This window comes from Strix uralensis, chromosome 1 (genome assembly GCF_047716275.1).
Source record: "Strix uralensis isolate ZFMK-TIS-50842 chromosome 1, bStrUra1, whole genome shotgun sequence".
In the NCBI taxonomy this organism is placed as follows: Eukaryota; Metazoa; Chordata; class Aves; order Strigiformes; family Strigidae; genus Strix; species Strix uralensis.
This window is the reverse complement of record NC_133972.1, coordinates 15,891,377-15,908,739: the sequence shown is the minus strand read 5'-3', so window position 1 is coordinate 15,908,739 and position 17,363 is coordinate 15,891,377. Positions and strand designations below refer to the sequence as shown.

The following is a 17,363-nucleotide window of genomic DNA, read 5'->3' as shown; positions in this document are numbered from 1 at the left end:
TAAAAAATTAGCCTTCCCTCAGTTTAAAAAAATACATTGTCCTTGCCTATTAGTAAAACAAAAAGTCATTCTATTTTATGTTTACCTAAATTGATTTAATTCTTGAACACAGTATCATTTTTATATTATTAGATATTTTATTAATACAAATCTCTTTCTATAATCTCTGTAAATTAACTGCTTGTCAAAAATATATTAAGCAAGAAGGTTCAGTCCTATTAGTCTTCCAAGAGTAATCATTTCAGTGCATCTTCAAAGCATATTCCTGGATGTGCCATCTTTATCCCTTGTGCATACGATGATTAATTTGAAATAATACTACTATCAATAACAATAACTGAAAATTTGATTTGCATTGTGTCATTCTCTTATAAATCTAAACTGACTCACAAATACCTTTTAAAGAACTCTTGCAGTAAGTCTCTCAGATTGTAATTTATTAAAATGGAACCGTAAGTAATTTATCAGAAGATACATATGCAACAAATGTTTTCCTTGGGGAAAATTCAGCAAATTGTTCATAAAGGAGATGATAAAAATCTTGAACTTGTTTATTATAGGAAATTATTTCCGAATTTCATCAGTGAGTAAATAAGTAATTTGTTTTCAATTTACAAACTGAAATTACATTTGCTTCATTCCGTTCGTTCTGTTTTAGTTTTGTCCATAAGTCACACACAGTATTGTCCTCGTTATTCGACTGGGTCGTTTATGTAACTAACTAATGTACCACAAACTGGAAATCACATGATGATATTTTTATCCCACATATATATGTATATACAATTTGCAATCCATTATGTCTGGAAAGCATATAAGCCTTCCAAAACAGGGGCAAACAATTCTAAACGTCTTTATACATCTAACAAACACAACTTATATTTCAAACAGCGTATTTGTTCATAAAACTCTCCTTTTTTTCACACAGTGTTGCTTTAACAACAGCTGAAATTTTGAACTTGACAAACGAACATAAAACACTACCAGTAAATATGCAGCCACTGGGGCTTAAAATGAGCTTTTTATAATTATTTCTATTAATAAAAAAAAATAGGACTTGAATATTCAAGGAAAATTAAAACAGAAGTATTGAAAATAGAGCCAAATGTAAAGTTGTCCACAGCCATTTTTAAATTAGTCACCCGCAAATTAGTACTTTTAATCTCATTTCATATGTAGCTGAACTGAACAGCAAACATTAAATGACTTGCTAAGAGTCACATACAGACATGCTGAAATGTGTTGAACCCTCTCCAAATCATTAGCTTTATTTCCCCCAGAGTAGACTTTTAGGAGGATAAAATGGAAATCCACTTTTACCTTGCAATCTTTAATTTAGGCTAGAAAACAAATTATTGAAAAAGTCAAATACACACTTCTTATCAACTTAGATAAGTATGACAATTAGTCATCAGAGATAATAAAGACAAAATTATTCCACTATGTTAAAGAAGATTTCTTGGAAATTTGAATTTCAGTGATGAAATATAATAATTTAAAAATGATAAATAGTGCATCACTATAACATAACACATTATAGAATAGCAGGGTGCATTAAATGAAGAACAAAAGCTTTGACGAAGCACAAAATCAAAATACCCTCATAAACTTCAGGCAGATTAAAGCATTCACCTCAGCTTGTTAAGTGGTGAGCCTGACAATATGAGGCAGAAAAAGGGAATGGGATACACTCATGTATTTTTTAAAAAAATGTTTTATACATTTGTACTAGTGATTTTTTGTTCAATATATATTTTTATTGTAAACCCTGCACATATAACAATCTACTTTCTAATTAATTTTACATGCACTTTGTGATTTTTTTTTTTTTAATTCCTCTTTTACTTTCATTAAAAGCAAAGTATTTCTGAAATAGTCTTGGGTTTATGATACAGGCAAAATACTGTTATTTATTTCACTAAGCAAAGACATCTTACATATAGTTTTCAAGCTTCTGAGATGTTGAAAGTTAATGAAACTGCTGATCAATAAGATTAGAAAGGTGAGTCACAGTCATTGTGATCTGCAGAGCAGTAAACTCTAAGGGTGTTTCTGAAACTGCTAATAATCAGATTCTTCTTGCCCTTGCATTTTCTGAAAGTAGCAAAGCAGAAAATGGAGTGAGCTGTGTAAATGAGACTAATTTCAGAGCAGTTTCATGAAAAATGATGGTTAAGGAAAAATGCTCTGTGTGTGACACTCCAAACTTTAAAAAGATGTTGGATAGAAATAAATTTCCTTAAGATCACCCTGAATGCTAGTATCACCCTGTTGAAAAGATTAGGGTTTTTTTCAGCACAGTAAAATCTGGGTTAGCACTGAAAGCCAAGCGGAGTCCTTACACAGTTGTTCTTGATTAGGGAAACAAATGAAAAAGGTAAAATATAAAGACTAGGATAGTTGCCTAGCTGTAACGATGTAGTAAGAATATGTTTGCTAGTTCAAGTCTTTCTTAAATACATCTCTGTAAAGAATATGGTAGAGTCCAGAGTAACTGCAAGTACGTTTCTAATAGCAATATTGTAATGTATACAACACTTTCAAAAGATATTAAAATCATGGGAAATTTCTTCAACACAATTAATGAAAATTTTACTGCAAAATTGCCATGAAGATATTTGCTTGCAGTACTTTTCTACTCTCCTAATCAAATGTGATTTTTAAAAATCTCTCTTTATCAATTTTAAATTACAAGGTCATTTCAGATGTCAGAATATTAATTATAAAATGTATGTAAACCAAGTCAATAATTTTTTGCTGACAGGTGTCAGCTACAGTGCCTGAATATAACTCTGAAAGGCTTCAATGGAAAGCTAAAAGGACCTTGCATAGGGCATAATCTAGTTCTAACGTAAGTACCTGCCCATTACAGGTCCAAGCATGGAACAGAGACAGCAACAAAAACCTTCAAATTTCACATGCTTGTATGACATTCAGGAATTGTTTCTACAGGTAGATTGCACCAGCTATGGAGTTTGCATCTTCGTTTGAACATCAAAACATTAAAGCTCTAGGAGAAAGGGTTTAGGCTTCTTTGCAAAGCTAAACTAGTTCCGTTGAACTAATTTTTAATGTGTGTGCATGTATGCACACATGGCTGTGTCATTTTGCAGACCCATCCCAGTGGTTTATGGCACATTTCAAAAGCAGAACTATGAACCACTATTTTTACACAGCAAAATATAGCCATCAACCCAAAGGAGAATTCCACTTACCAAATGATAGGTGGATATGATGGCGTGATATTTTTATATTTCTGGGCACTACCATGAGATATGATTGCAATCTTGTTGCTAATACTTGTAAGATTTCTGAAAAGATCACTCACTGCATTTATAAAGACCTGTCCTATTTGACTTTTGTTGAGATCATAAATATAATAAAATCTGTTTAAAAATTAAATAGGAATATATAACTGACAAAAAGAGCCCTACTATTCTCAAAAAGATTTAAGATTCATTTATTATTCCAATTGTATAATTCCTCAGTGACCTTTCTTCAACATGCATCAAGATAATGCAGCATTCCATCTCTTTGTGCTTTCTCAAGCTTTTTCATCATGTATCTGCAGAATAACTGTGAGTCGCTAACAGCATGAACACTGTTTACTCATACCATGATCTTTAAAACATTCAAATAATAAAAGGCGGTAAACTTTCCCTCCCACTCATGTCTTCTCTTCTTTAGCTAAGTTTGTAATAAAAGATAATATTGAAAATGCAATCAAGCAAAATGCAACAAGAAAAAGCTCTTATCAAGTCTATGGAGAACACGAATTGCAAAGACAAAGTATAAATGAGAGAGTTTGAAAAAAAGCAAGAGGGTCAGACTTTGGGCAACCTATTCCTATGAATGAAAATCATGGGAACCTGCGATCTGAAAGGCTCTTTTCAAAATTCCATTCAGTTTGGTTATGATGCCAGTGAAACCACACAGGCCTAACTAATTAAAAAAATAGTTTATTCTAAAGCTCCAAGAAAGCTTCCAAATTCCAGAATCAAATATAAGAATCAGTTTTCAAACAATTAACATCAATCTGTTGGAATAAAAAGATTATTAAAAAAATAACAAGCAAGTATAGAAAGTGTTTTGGGAAGTCTGGTCAGTAAGAATGGTGAAAATGAAGTGCAAGAAGCAGATGAAGCATTTTCAAGCATCATTACAGCTTGCTTCTTTCTGAGGCCTCATCTACTTGGAAAAAGATTCACAAAGAAATATTCTTAGTGTCATCTAGAGAGTACTTTTGTCGTTATAGATTAAAGTAAGATTCTTCTCACACAAACACAATCATACACACTGCTATTCTACACCACTATCTGGCTTGTTCTTATTGATAAATAAAAGTTTGTTTACTGAAGGATTTTCAGTCATTGTGTATTACTAGTCACAGCATCTAATCTCACTTGCATTTGTTGGACAAAATCAAGTGATAAGCACACAGGTCTCAGTCCAGAAACAGAAAGTCTGTAAAATCACTTCTCAGTATCGCTCAAGTTATGTGTGCACTTGGTATCATGGGTGATGAACTCAAAGAGGCTAATAGTATGTTTTATTGCCATGGCAACAGTTCTAGTTTCACTTTTCTCCAGTTTCACTTTTCTCCAGTTTACAACATAACCTTGACAGTGACCATCACCCCTCAAAACTGTTCTACTCTCTTCATTCATAAACACAGGATTTTTTAACAGCTCTACAGAGAGTATTTATGCTAATTGTCCAATCTCAGACAAATTGTTTTGTTGTAGGAAAAAAAATGAAAAAAAAAAAAAAAAAGGTTTGTGGCCATCCAGTGAATAAGCTGAATGACACTGTCTTTGACAGGACTCAATAACCCAAAATGGTACAGCAGTTTGCTGGTTAAAGAGATCATCATTATTAAATACTCACTACTGTATTACCAAAACCTTGTCCACTCCAAATTAAACTTAAAGTAGACATACTCTGACACTGACAAGGTAATTTAATGCCCTTAAACTGGGCAATAAGGCAGTTGCCATCAGCACATTACACTGGACGTAACAACTTGTTACGTCCTGCTTCAAAGTATTACACAGGTAGGTTCAGTGCTTTGCTGAAAAGATAAAAACAAGGCTTTAAACATTCTGTTTCAGCTTCACAGTTCAGTTTTGCCAATTTATGCAGATAAATCAGCTTCAAACCACTGACTGAGATTCAATAATGTTCTTTCTTTAGAAAGATATAAGCCCTTAAAATCTACTTCATGATTTACAAAAGCATCACTAATAAGTGTTCCTGTTAGAGCGTTAGACTGTCACTTTTATATGATGGGATTTGTTGTCTTCAGTGAAAGGTGATAATAACAGCCTAGGACTGTAGGCATGCAAGGATTTAATTGACAGCCTGCCCTAGACACAAAGGGCTACCTGCAGTTTGTTTATATAGTAGAAATAGCAGACAGTAATTATAGATTTAATTGGAGCTCCAGTCAGGTTCCATACATGAGCCAGTATTTACAATCAGCACTGAGAACCATTCTCAGCTCAGACCATATGAGTCAGGCAGGCCTCTTATTTAAGTAATTATATTTTTGCTCTATCTTCCACTTTCACAAACACCATATTTTGGTGAGTTCTGGAACATATCCTGATTTTTTTTCTCCTGTATTTATGACTCATTAAACCAGATTTCCAAAGTTATTCATGTTTACAGTTATACAGATAGGTAGATTTTCTGAAACATGCAAGTAAGTTGTCTGACTACCACCGCAATCAATGGCAGGTAGGCATCTTCTTGCTTAGTGTTGTTTACAATGTTAATAGGTGCTCGTTTACATCCTTAAAACATTGAAATGCAAATGAAAACCTGTCTTTAGAAGGGGTGGGAGGAAAAGGGGAGGCTGATGTAGGTTTGTTGTATTTAAGTGAGGGATAAATTTAGTAAGCGGTGAATCCCCTTGCATTCTAGCCCATCCTCAAAGATTAGAGGGGCCGGGGGTGGCTGGACTTATCTCTTAATAGGTCACAGCCAATTGCTGCCATGACTATAGGCCTGACACCAGAGGCACAAACAGCCCCACGTGCTGTAGGTCGGGTCGCATTCAAAAGCAGCAGTCAGGTTCACGAATAGTAGAGTTTATTCTTTTGCAACACCTACAGATTCTTTGAGATGGCCAGTAATAAATGCCCCAAACTGCAGAATAGCTGTGTAGCTCTACAAACAAAACCAACTGCAATCACAAGCTCAGTTTCCCAGGTAAGCACTCGGCATAGCTGAGATCACAAATCTTACTAAAAGGCATCTCTTCGGGGGGGGTGGGGGGGGCAAGGAGAACAAACCCATCTGTCCCTCCAATTCGGTATCAAATTCTCATCCCTCCAAGTTAGGTACAAACTTGGGGCAGTATATATCCACTATAGTGCCAAGTGTGTGAAATGTGTGCATGTGCACGTGTGGGACTGCGGTCAAACCACCATTCCTGAAGCAGAAGCACAAAAAGTTTCTTGGTATAGCTTCTGAGCAGTTGTGCAAAACATTTCTTGCACAAAGTGAAAGAACAGGACCGCGTGGCTTCCACCTCGCTCTGTGTTCCTCCCTGGTGCCATGGCAACACAAATCACCAGATCTTCTCCCCTCCTGTGTCTGCTCTGGGCACCAGGTGTTCAGCAATATTGGGCTTTGCAATTTTCCACTGTTTTGTGCTTCCAGCAAGGTTCTATTATTTTAAAGAGGAAAATCACAGATACTTTAACACCTATGGAAAAGCCACTGAGAAACACCAGTAAGTCACTCCCCAAAACAAGAAAATCCTCTGAAAACAATATAGCCTATTGATGGCACCCAGAATTTACCTTTTCTCTTTTTTTTTTCCCTTTCTATTTTTCTTTTTTTGTAGGTGTGTTGAATTGTGGTTGTGGACAATAAGCACATTCATACACCTAGAAGCAGAGCCAGGATACCTTTGAAAAACAGGTTAAGTTGGTAGAAGTGCTATTCAAGTATTAATTAGCATTCTCCACTACTTGGGAGCATGATTATTTTCGCACACTGGGAAAGCACACGTGTTTTATTTTTCACAATACAATTCAGCACATTCACACAGACATATTTGTGATTCCTAAATGCTATCAATAGACTACATTATTTTCAGTGTTCTAAAACCATACAGACCCAATCAGTACTATCTAGTGATTAGTACTGGTTAATATTCCTCCCAACATTCACTGCTTGTTGAAATACCTGCCCTTCCCCTCCTGTGGGCAGTTTTTTCAGTTATTTCAGCTAAAGACCTTGTAGCTTGACCTACTAAAGCAGCAGCAAGAGGGGTATATAGAATATAGGTAGAATTGTCACTTCTGAGTGTGTCTCCAATAGCTCTCTTCTGGGTTTTCACCAGACAGTTCCTTCTCCAAAAGTTTTTCTTTAAGAAGAAGCGTTATTGATTTTTACAAGCCCTTCTTGACTCCCTTCTGAGTCAAGAGCTATACCGTGTAGGGAATTTCCTCTATTTTTAATTGAATTTTCTGTAATATTCAGAGACTTGATACAATTTGCTTCTGACTGAGGCTGGGGCAACCATATGACTGCTGTATTTAGTGAAACAGAATTAGAGACAACAGAGTTCTATTAGGTCAGTTGACTCCTTCCCACATCCATGCAGATTTGGTCTCTACAGTACATGTTCTTCCTCATTCTTTGTTCTTTCTTGGTTTTAAATGTCAGTAAGAGAAAAGAAAATGTGTTGAAAAATTTGTTGTTCTCTTATCTGCTGCACACAGAAATTTGCTTCAGTGCTTGCAAGAAAACAAAGCAAAAGAGATTCAGTTTCTTCAGTTTATTTTTTTGAGAAACTTCTAGATACACACTCTGTAGCTAACACCTTCAGCTTAGCAAGAGATTTATGTTGTATAACAAGGAGAGCACATCTCAAAATTTCATTCATTCATTTTTCAGTGAGAAGACATTTCTCATCTCTAATAGGCCTTTGCTCAAAAGCTGAAGTTATTCCAGAAAGACTCACGCTCCCATATATCCATTCCTAAACTCACATTATCATATATTTGATCTTTTATTTGCTTGCACAAAGTATCAGCTTTCTGCCTGCACCTGTTTTATTTTGGGAGATCAATCTATCTCCAGTATTTCTGCTTGTACCATTGTATAGAACGTGTTGGTGGATTGACATATTATAACATCACTAACAATACTACTGACATTACTAAAATTAACTATAGAATGTCACCATTATTGTACCTGGTCTCATTTGTCTAACATTCAAATTATCTGAATGAAATAAACAAAATTTTAAACATGATGAAAAAAAGCATAAAACGAGTTAATGGGTAATGTTGAACGACTCCCTTCAGTTCTGTCAGTTGTATAAAAGTGTGAATTCAGCTGTGTGTCATTGTTCATAGTGGAAGAGAGCAGATGAGATAATAAAGCATTAAATCATGTATTAAATAGCAGAGAGGGGCTTAGGTGCTTATAATTGCCTGCCCTTTTTTTTTGCTTACTACATCACCACTTCCTTGCTTTGCTCAGGTTTATATATTCTTTGCTCATCTGCTGACTTACAAACATTCTGGATTTAACAATGCAAAGCATAAGGGTGGTTAAAAAAACCAAACCATTCCACTTTTTTTATTTCAATTTCTTGTGTTTATCATTATTTAGTAGGACTGACCTGGGAGGATTCCTGAAGATAAATGCTGAAGATACACAAAATCACATTATACTCTGACTTATTTTGAATTTGCTTTGTGTTCTCCTCATGGATTTGTATTTGAGCTTACAGCAGGGCTATGATCAAGAGAAGAAAGATTTCAAATCACATCCTTTCCACAAGAAATGCAAATTTGACCATCTAGTCTTGTGGTCATACATGCAAAAGAAAGAAGTGGCCACCAAAACTGAAGCCCTGACACATTAAAAATCTGATCAACCTGCAGAAATGTAAATACAACCTAACGTCATTGTTTCCTTACTGAAATGTGAGAAGCTGCAGGCTTGAGGGAATGATGTCAGCAGGGGCTTTAGTTTCCTTTAACAGATAACACAAAACCTGAGTTGCCATTGGTTGGATCCTGTTTGTTTGTCACATAACATCTAACAACTCAACTACGGTTTTGCTGAACACATTTGAATTTTAGCTACAAAAAAGCCCCCTGCCCCCTTTCTATCTGATAATACTTGTGATTATGATAGTCTGAGTGCTTTTGAAATCCTGGTGACACTACCTAGGAAGTCTGACCATGACTACACCAGCTGTTAATGACCAGTCCATGCAATGATAACGATGGATAACTTGATAAAAAATGTAAGCACACCACCCAGAGACTTTGGTTATAGATGACAGGGTTTCAGAAGGGAAGATTCATACACAGAAGAGCACAGAACATGTGAAGCAGAGGAAGGTATTTTTTCTCTCTTTCACTTGACTTCCCTCCTTCTCCCTCCTTTCACCACCTCTAATTCTATGGGATTTCAGACCAACACAACTTTCAGAAACAAATGAATTCTACTCCAGGAGCAAGACTCCGTATAGAGTGCATTTGTACAGTTATAAAGAAAGGAAGGACTTTCTATATGCCATAGACTGGTGTCCCAGAGGAACCTTACTGCATAGGCCATTCATCTTTGCTTGTCAGAAAAAACAGCAGACAGTGGATTGACAGATGCTCACTGCATACCTTTGTTCTCAATGAAGATTCATCACCCATACTAAATTTATCTCCCATCCTTAAGCCAGTGAAAAGGAGAGGGAAAGTAGACAAAATTTAAAAGAAATGCTGTAAAACAGAAACAGGTCAAAATTACATCTGCAATCAAATATTTCCTCTGGGCACTAGGTAGCTACTAGGTGGTTTGTGCAAGCTTAAGATGCCTCACAAAACCCCTTTATCTCCAACAGTGCAAATGAGGTTAATGGACTCATTTTCACTCTGTGATTCTCTGTTCTGCTTTTTTGTTTTACGCAGATAATTGGAAACAACAAAGAAACATCATTCTCTAGAGTTTAGTAGAGAAAAGAAGTTCACTTCTTTCCAAAAAGCCAAATTCAAGACAAGAAAGAGAAGGAAATAAAACCAGTGGGGAGAGAAGAATAGTTATACAGAATAGTAAAAGGCAATTAGCACCCACCCTCCTACATACACCAGCACACGTTCACACAATCTACAGGAACGCCTGATCTACAGTTTAGGCTTAAATAAAACATCATTGCTGTCTGTCCCTTGAGAGGATCTTAGTGCTGGGAGACAGTACAGGCGAGGCACAAAGGAAGAAAAAAAAAAATAATACTGTAACAGTACTGAACATGATTTATTCTCTCACAGAGAAATAAAGAGTCCTCATGATTTATGATTTACTTACAGTTTTTCAAAACTAGAAAAGTTAGTACTATGGACAGAAGTCACAGAAGACTCTGATTTCCACATCTCATTTATTCAAATATTGCTGTACATGTTGTAAAACTCTGGGTTTGGTGGTCAATACCAAGCATTTCTATTCAAATGAATGAATTAACTAAGGAATAACCAGAACACATTTAGAACTAGTTTGAGGGAAACAGAGAGTGTCAATCAGGTCTGGCTTCTCTAAAAGGCTAACTGTCTCAAATTGGTAGCGGGAGGCTGCTACTAGACAGGGAGGCTGACTATCCAGGCCCAGTGTACCACTTGGTGTCCAAACGAGCTGTTCTCTTGTTAATGCCTTCAGTGTCTACACAGTGTTCAACCGGCCCTTACTGTACCTGTTTGCATGCACAGAGGGAGGGAGCACTCTGACTCACAGGTTTGTTCCTGCCTGGGCCAAAATCTCTAATGCCAGGAATTAGAGCACAACCGTCCTACGTCTCTGTATTCTCCCTGTTATTTATATAGTTATACTGGACTGTCATAATCAAGTTCTAATCAAAATACTGAAATGGCTCAAACAAATTAATTTCTGACATTCATTGATTAAGACTAAACTGTGATGCATGAAAGCTTTGCTTGTGTTTTGCTTCGTTTGTTTCCCAAGGACTCCTTAACTGTTTCTCTAGGCCTCTTTGTCTGCTTAGACAGAGTAAAACACTCTCTACCTAAATCACTGAGAGCAGACTCAAGGCCTTCAATGGACACTTGGGCAACTCCTAGTATGGGAATCTAAGATAAGGGGGACTTGAACAAAAGGACACGGAGACACTATCTAGGGAGGATGATTTTGCTGATTTAGGAAGGAGGCACACGGACTTTACTTCACAGCATATTCTCTGGAAAGAGGGTCAACTAGCAAACACCGTGAAGAAGACTACTTACTTCCCCCTCGACCACTGAAGACCCTCACTCTATTTTCACTAGGCATGCTTGGACTATGTAAATGAATGCTGGGAACTCATTATCATAAGACACCCCTTTCCATGAAATCTAATGAATATGTGTAATTTGTGTGTATATAAACTGATGTCCCTTGCTAGTTCTTGGGAGCCCTTATGGTGGAGAATCCCCAGGGCGACCCCAGCGCTGCTAATAAAGAATACCTGCTTAACAGTAAAAACTTTACTGTTGAGTCATTTTTTTGTTTCAATACTGTGAGGAATATTAAGGACTTTTTGAGACGTCACTGCAAACCTATCTGTGTAAAAGTCAGTTTAATATTTCTGATTTGTCTGGAATGTTTTATCATTACATTTGGCATAGTAATGTTCTGCTTTCCCACTCAATCTTTAATCCATTCCCAATTTTGACAGACTGTCTATTTTATTATAAAACTAATATTATGGGATATCACCAGTGCAAAGTTATGACAACAATATATGAAAATGATAACTCTTGTCTCAAAAACTCACATTCAAATATGTGGTATTTCTCTTACAGTAAAAGCTGTAGCTATTTTCAAAGAAAAGGTCTATCTAGTGTCTGCCTTACTACTTTGAGGCAGTACCCGTTTTACTGTAATTACTTTTCTCTTTAAATTCTCCAATATATTTTTGAGAAAATATTGTACTGCAGTGCTGAAATACAACCTTTAAATCTTTTCTTCAGCAAAGACAACACCATTGCCTATAGAATATATTTGCTATATTGACACCAAGAGAGCAGAACTTAGAGAGACACACTTATTGTGAAATCAGGGAAAGGGAAAGTTTGGAGAAAAAAACCATTTGCATACATGTGGTATCTCTTTCAAAGATGAAATGGGAAAACTTAAATCAGAAGATTGTTCAGAGCCTTCTAGAAATGCTGTACAAGCTCTCCAAACAAATTCAATGGACTGAGCTTTCTCAGTGTTTTGTAAGATCAAGAAATATAGCAGTGGGATAGGATTACTATCATAACATGGATATCTTTAAAACTGATCATTTAACTTCTGCATCTCTGATACACGTTTGAATTTTAATAATATAAAGGTTTAATAGTCAAATAGTACAACTTTTAGCTATTGTATTCAGATCCCTAGCAAAGAAATCTACTGGATTCCTCTTCACACTGAAAATTTATCATCACCAAAAAATAGATAATTCTTTCTGCTAGCCATCTAGCAGTTTGCAAAAAATGAAACATACTATCCTCCAAATTCAAGAGGCAGTAGTCCCTTTCCTAACCAATTATTCATATTTGCAGAAAAAATCTACTTGACACTTTCTTATCTGAATTTATGTCTAATGAATCTAATGAAAACATCTTCTTCGATGACAATTGCCAAGTGGTGCAAATGTTTGAAGTTCCTCACTGTTCTCACCTCTACATCCTTTCCTTGCAAATATTACTTATTAAGAGCATAAATTGGAGTGCTTCTAAAGAAAAATAAGGAAGAACACATATATGTGGAGGGAATAGAACAAAAATACCTTTGCCTCATAAGATGCAGATCGTGAATATAAAAATTAGGTTTCTAATATGTATCCAAAATACTGGCTTTAAGTTGCAAGTAATCTTTAATTAACAGATATATATCACAAAGTAACATATATATAGCAATATTCATGTGGGAGCATATTAAAATAAATCCGTTCCTCAGATCCAAGTCAGGAATACAACTTCCTCAGATTCACAGCTTGAGACAGTTAAAATGCAAAAGTACAGTGTTGCAAATGTAGACTTCTTATTTTGAAATAAAATTGGACATGAAGGTTAGGACACTGCTATTCTTTTGATATACCTTTAGAAGAGCTTTCAGATTACATAAGATAATAAGGAAAACCAAAACCCCCGCATTTTATGCAACGGGACCATGTATTTGGGTGAACAGATGTGGGAATAACGCTTCAGGGAATTCATGACTGACTTTCATATCCCACTAGAACAATATCTACATGCACACTTCATTTTTATGGAAGGATGGTGGAATTATAAAGTACAGGTCAACAATTACAAATCAAGCAGATTTCAGAATCCGCCTGAAATGATAACAAACCAACACATATTTTGACCGAGAAAGGGTATAAAAACTACCTGGAGAAACAAGAAAATCTATCCCTCATAACCAAAGAGTCAGAGGTAAAAAGCATTTCAGAAGAAATCAATCTCTCTCCAAAAATGTAATAATGGTCTGGGGATTTTACCTATCAAAATCAACATAATTTTACAGACGATGTATTACATATGGCATTTCTTTTCATTTTCTCCTATGTGTGCTTAACAACTTAATGTCTCAGACTGTTCTGACAAATTGAAGGTACTATGTTTTGACAACAAAACAATTTTCAGGCTTTAGCATGTGGCAACTCGCTATGCTAGAACTCTTATTTGAAGCAACATGCTAAAAAGCCCCAACCTATTCAGAATATTAGCTGAATTAAGAATATTGGAAACGACGTATGTTGCAGCAACAGGAAGCTTACCTGTTGTGACAGACCAACTTGAATTAGGTAATAATGAAACGAGAATAACCTTGAAAGGATTTTTTCCCTTTCTACCTAAGGTACTTCATATGCCACTAACTTTTCTATCACTTGGGTAATATTATGATTATTTATAGTATCACATTTATATTTTATTTTTATTAGATATGCATCTTTTAAGTTTGAAAAAACTCCAGTTTTCAACACTGATAAATTCTACTTTTAAAATCTGTGTTCTCTGCCTGAAGCTTTCATGTGCAACTCCACATGCGTGGGACACTTCAAAAGTACAGTTTACAACTCTTTTTTCATCTTAGCATTTGAACTTGCTGAGAATTCTGCTTGAACAAAGATTGCAGATCATTCCTGAATTGGATGTTTTTAAAAAAACCTGGCTAGCAGTACAAAAAGTAATATGTCTGAGTTAAAAAACCCTTAACAACCTTCCCCTGTGAGATAGCATATCAAAAATAATTTTGGCATGCTAAATAGCCTTCTTATTATAGAAATTTAAATATGTATTTAAAAAATCCAAGAGTTTTGATGGTCTTTTTTGATTTTCATAAATGCTAACATAGAAGAGCAAGAGGAATAAACATTCAAGCTACAATTTGCAAAAACTCTTTTTAGTATATGGACTGTCAATAGACAGAAATACTGAACAATCTAAGGCTTTAATTTATGAGAGCTTCTTAATTACCCACAATCATAACAGCTCTTAAAGAAATTAGCGAAAGCTTAAGACCAGTCCTGAACAATGTTAGTTTTTTGCCTTCAGGATTCCAAACTTCAAAAGATAGTTTATCTCTCTTTCTCAGGGCCATGTAATTAAACTACTAATGGAAGGTTCCCCTTTCAGAGAAGGTCTCTTAAATGTTCAGAGATGATCTGAGAAATCATTCCAAGTTAGACTGACTGTTGTACAGAACTTTTTAGGGTTTCTTTTGCAAGGATGAGGAGGCGTGAAAACATTCTTAGAAGTGAAATAAAGCTTAGCATTTCACTTTCTGATGAGCAGCACCTAGCCATTTTAGCTATATTAAGATCTACATGAATTAGTTACATCCTGAGCTCCATTTCACCTATTATGTAGATTAAGAGACAACATCACTTTAAACAGATACTTGTTTTGATATTTTTTTACCTCCAAATAAATACTTGTCTCCAGTCTTAACTTGTAGAGGGCTGTTTGTTCGAACAGCTGAAGCTTCATCGCCATCAATGGTGAGGACAGCAAAATTTTCCTTTGCTAGGAATCGGACTTCATGCCACTGCCCATCATTGAGACCAGAGCCTATGAAGAAAAAAACCATTGGAATATTTTACTTCGTCCAATATTTATTATCTTTAAGTGTTTTGTGTGTCTCCCAGGCTTGTTATATAAGCTTTAATGAAGGCTACTGCAGAAATGAAATCATTTTAGTGTGATAACAAGGCATTGATATTAAAGTAACTATTACAAAAGAAATAACATTATATAAAAAATACAAGTGTTGGAACTACCAAAATGTCCATGCTGTCAGGTATAATTGTATCTCACTACACGTTATCACTCACCTTTCCCATCAAAAGGCTATATTTAACATTTTATTAATAAGGATTATGTCTCAATTGTTTCTATGATTAAGTTGAGAAGGAAAAGATATTGATGAATTCATTTAACTACATTGAGTAACAAGCCCAAAGGGCACATTATGCTCATGATTGCTACCTTTATCAAAAGCTAGATACTTCCAAGAAAAGGGAAAGAAAAACTAGGAGGGGGAAAGGCTTACGTGGAAGGTGAATTCACAGCTAATCCTGTTCTTGGGATGTGGGGCTAGTCACAGAAGATGAAGACATTATCACAGAGGCATTGCAAAACCAGCAAATGTCTGCCAAAAACCGTAATCTTAGCGGAGCAGCATCCTCCCAATATTGACAGCAGTGAAGCAGATGGATCTGTTCATTCATTCACTTTTTAAAAACCCAGAATTTATATACTTCTTACATTGTTTCCAGCAGCTGGCAGGAAGCCAGTTTGCCTGGCATGTTAAACTACCATTGAAGAACTGCAAAAGAGTGTTTGTTCAGGTCATTATTGTGCAGGCAGGTTATGTTGAGCCAGCACATAAGTAGCAAACACTCTAGTAAAAGCAAATTCTAAATTATAGCACGTCTTAGGAGTGATGTTTTCTCCACCTAGATAAATGTGCTCTGTCACCTTACCAAAATGTCATTTGCCAAAATAAACCACAACGCAATGCAGTTAAGTTCTTTCTAAAATTAAGTGGGATGTACAATATCAGTAGAAGTATAAAGGAAAATGAACTTTTGAAATACTCAAAAGCATTTTATCTTCTATGAACAAGCAATAATATTCATGGCAAATACACACACCTAAACATTTCATTAATATTTTTTCCCACTGCTTCCACATTTGTTTAATATACAAGATCAAGTCCTGAAATAACATGGAGTGTTATACCTTAGGTGAATAAAAGCGGCTGAAGCCTCTTGAAAAAATGTATCAGTGTCCTGGGTTTGGCTAGGATGGGGTTAATTTTCACAAGAAGCTGGGAAGGGGGCACAGCCAGGCCAGGTGAGGGGAACTGATTAGTGGAAACAAACTCTACAACTCAGAGAGAGTTGTAAAGTAGGTATGTTTATTCCATCGCAGGGGATTTCTCCACAAAGCTTGCACACCAAGAGCACATTTTACTAGAAACTTATCGAGTGTGGATATACATATTCATTGGATTACATAATACAAATATCCATATGCATAAGTAAGGCTGGGTTAGTTCAAAAGGCTGGTGTCAGCAGTTTATGTTATTTTTGTGCCTGTGCATTGCCTCCTGGTGGGCGTCTTTGGGGGTCTTTTGGAGGAAGGCTCGTAGTCTTTCTCACCTTGTACTTTTCCTCGGAGCATGCGCAGATTCTTTTAGACAATTTCTTGAACAACTAGAGTGGTTCCAGCTGGTTTACTCCTTTTATCTTATCTAAAAGCACTGGCATACTAATTTCTACTGTCCATATATGGCTATCTATACTCTACAAAGACTCAACTTGTTAGAACACATCTGCTTTCCAAGGACATGTTTCTTATTTTGCTGAACATTGTAGTTCTTGGTAAGTTTCCACAGAAAACTGCTTTGTTTTGATGAACACAGTAGTCCTTCGTAAATTGCCACAGAACAGTCTGGGCAAGCAGGATTATTAAGCCATATTCAGAAATCATTATAAGTTGCTGTAAGTTGCTATAAGTAAATAAGTTGCAAAGCAGGTGATCATTTCCCTGTAGCAGAACCAGCCAAGGGGATATTGGATGCCATGCTCAGGATCTAACCGGGGGAGCTGAGCGTGGGGTACCGGGTAGTGAGCAATTGCATTGTGCATCACTCCCTTTATATATTTGTCTTATTAGTATTGTTGTTGTTATCGTTTTCTTCTCTCCTTGTGTTGTTCTATTAAACTGGTCTTATCTCAACCCACAAGATTTCACTTTTTTTTTTTTTTTTTTCTTCCAATTCCCCTCCCCATCCCGCCGTGGGGAGGGGGAGGAGTGAGTGAGTGGCCTGGTGCTGGCTGGGCCTAAATG

At 36.0% G+C, this 17,363-nt stretch overlaps 1 protein-coding gene across 1 annotated transcript in view; it reads right to left on the bottom strand.

Moving 5' to 3' along the window:
* Window positions 1-17,363, bottom strand: part of CNTNAP2 (contactin associated protein 2) — a 1,208,535-nt gene that overhangs the window by 523,027 nt on the left and 668,145 nt on the right. The window contains exon 9 of the mRNA XM_074892371.1: window positions 14,928-15,077. Within this exon, the coding sequence (XP_074748472.1) occupies window positions 14,928-15,077 (150 nt within the window). The remainder of the gene's footprint in view (window positions 1-14,927; window positions 15,078-17,363) is intronic.